General features: G+C 39.8%; 1 protein-coding gene across 1 annotated transcript in view; it reads left to right on the top strand.

The window, feature by feature from the left end:
* Positions 1 to 2,500, top strand: part of srpx (sushi-repeat containing protein X-linked) — a 27,566-nt gene that overhangs the window by 10,978 nt on the left and 14,088 nt on the right. Inside the window, exons 2-3 of the mRNA XM_063214588.1 lie at positions 9 to 59; positions 458 to 498. Of these exons, the coding sequence (XP_063070658.1) occupies positions 9 to 59; positions 458 to 498 (92 nt within the window). The remainder of the gene's footprint in view (positions 1 to 8; positions 60 to 457; positions 499 to 2,500) is intronic.

Below are 2,500 nucleotides of genomic sequence, written 5' to 3'. Positions count from 1 at the left end.
GCTCACAGGCTCCGGCTTCTATGGTGATGACGAGGACTCGTACGCACGGAGACACGCAGGTGAACACACACACACACACACACACACACACACACACACACACACACACACACACACACACACACACACACACACACACACACACACACACACACACACACACACACACACACACACACACACACACACACACACACACACACACAAAGAAGAGTCACAGCTTGTGGAAGTGTTATATGAAATGGAGGATTCTGGTAAGTCATTAGGTCGTTGTGTTTGTATTGCCATGGACACTTTCTTTGTGTGTGTGTGTGTGTGTTTGTGTGTGTGTGTGTGTGTGTGTGTGTATTTGTGTGTGTGTGTGTGTGTGTGTGTGTGTATTTGTGTGTGTGTGTTTTGTTTAAGTACTGCTATGTGCCACTGTGTGTGGGTGTGTATAACTGTGTGTGTCTAACAGGTGTGCCGTGGTGTGCCCCGGTGAAGGTGAAACATGGACAGGTAAGGTCTCACACAGGCAGAGGCGGACTTTACATTAGGCAAACCTAGGCAAGTGCATTGGTGTACTTACACTGTGAATTTACTTTCACTTTTAGTTTTGATACCTCTGCTTATCATACGTACAGTCCCAGGAAAAAGTTTGTACACCCTTTGAAATTTCTTACATTTCTGTCAAAATTGATCATAAAACATGGTCTGATCTTCCCGGAAATCTCAGGAAGGAACAACCAGAGTCTGCTTTAATTAATTCCACCCAAACATTTACATGTTATCATATTTTTATTGGTCATAAGGCCATAACATTCACAGGAGAGCAGGGCATAAGTAAGTACACCCTTGCATTAAGTAGGTTTTAACCCTCAGTTAGTTGCAATATCATCAACCAGACTTGTCCTGTAGTTGCAGATCAGATTAACAAAACGATCTGTTTGTATCTTGTCTCCCTCTTCTTTAGAGAACTGCCTCTCGTCAGCAAGGTTTGTGGGATGTCTGGGGTGCATAGCTTTCTTGACTTCATGCCATATAATCTCCATTTTTTTTTGTCTGGGCTTTGACTGGGCTATTTCAGAATGTGTATTTCATTATTAGGAAGCCATTCTAAAGTCGATTTGCTTCTAAAGTATGGGTTGTTGTCACATTTCAGGACCCATACTCGTGTGCTTCAACTGTGTGACAGACTTCCTCACGTTTTTTCTGTAAAATATCACAATAAATTTGAGTTCATTGTTCCACTGATAATAGCAAACTGTCAAGGGCCTGAGGCAGCAAGGAAGCCGCATATAATGATGCTCCCGCTACCATACTCAGAAGAGGCGATGTAACCAAGAATAGCTAAAAATGGGATTAATTCTGCCAATCTAAAATTAATGGGGTTCTGACCAAAAAAATATTGCTGCACCTTTGAGGTTTGCGAAAAAGCATTTATATGCTTCATAGAATTACTGCAAAATATTCTGTAGACCAACGTTGAAACCAAAGTTGAATTGTTCAGGGGAACACACAATGTCATGTTTGGAGGAGAACTGGAGCACCACACCTTCACCAAAACATCATCTCCACCTTTGAGTATGGTGGCGGGAGCATCATTATATGCGGCTACCTTCCTGTCTCAGGCCCTTTTCAGTTTGCTATTATCAGTGGAACAATGAACTCAGAAGTTTATCGAGATATTTTACAGAAAAAAGTGAGATAGTCTGTCAAACAGTTGAAGTACACAAGAGTATGGGTCCTGAAATGTGACAACAACCCATACTTTAGAAGCAAATCGACTTTAGAATGGCTTCATAATAATGAAATACACATTCTGGAATAGCCCAGTCAAAGCCCTGACAAAAAACAATTGAGATTATATGGCATGAAGTCAAGAAAGCTATGCACTCCAGACATCCCACACACCTTGCTGACGAGAGGCAGTTTTCTAAAGAAGAGGGAGACCAGATACATCCAGATTGTTTTGTTAATCTGATCTGCAACTACAGGAAACATCTGGTTGAGGTTATTGTGACTAACTTAGCGTTAAAACCTATTGAATGCTAGGGTGTACTTACTTATGCCTTGTTGTCCTGTGAATGTTTACATCTTATGGCCAATGAAAATATGAAAACTTGTAAATGTTGGGGTTGAATTAGTTAAAGCAGACTCTGGTTGTTCCTTCTTGTGATTTCCGGGAAGATCAGACCATGTTTTATGACCAATTTTAACAGAAAGGTAAGAAATTTCAAAGGGTGTACAAACTTTTTCTTGGGACTGTATATACAGTACAACTCATCTACTCTCTGCCTGTATACTAGGCAAGGCAAGGCAAGGCAATTTTATACAGTTCAACTTGCTTCACAAAAAAGAATAGTATAAGAACACAGCAAATGAAATCGAAAAAAAATAAAGGGATACAGAAAATATGGAATAAAGAAATAAAACTAGAATTAAAATCAAAAGTTCAAACATCAAATAAAATTAAAAACAGATTAAGGGTTTTTTTTGCTTGTCCAAGTCTGTCTGTATA

Source organism: Engraulis encrasicolus, chromosome 13 (genome assembly GCF_034702125.1).
Source record: "Engraulis encrasicolus isolate BLACKSEA-1 chromosome 13, IST_EnEncr_1.0, whole genome shotgun sequence".
NCBI classification, from domain to species: domain Eukaryota; kingdom Metazoa; phylum Chordata; class Actinopteri; order Clupeiformes; family Engraulidae; genus Engraulis; species Engraulis encrasicolus.
The sequence above is the reverse complement of the archived record's forward strand: the minus strand, read 5'-3'. Positions and strand labels throughout refer to the sequence as shown.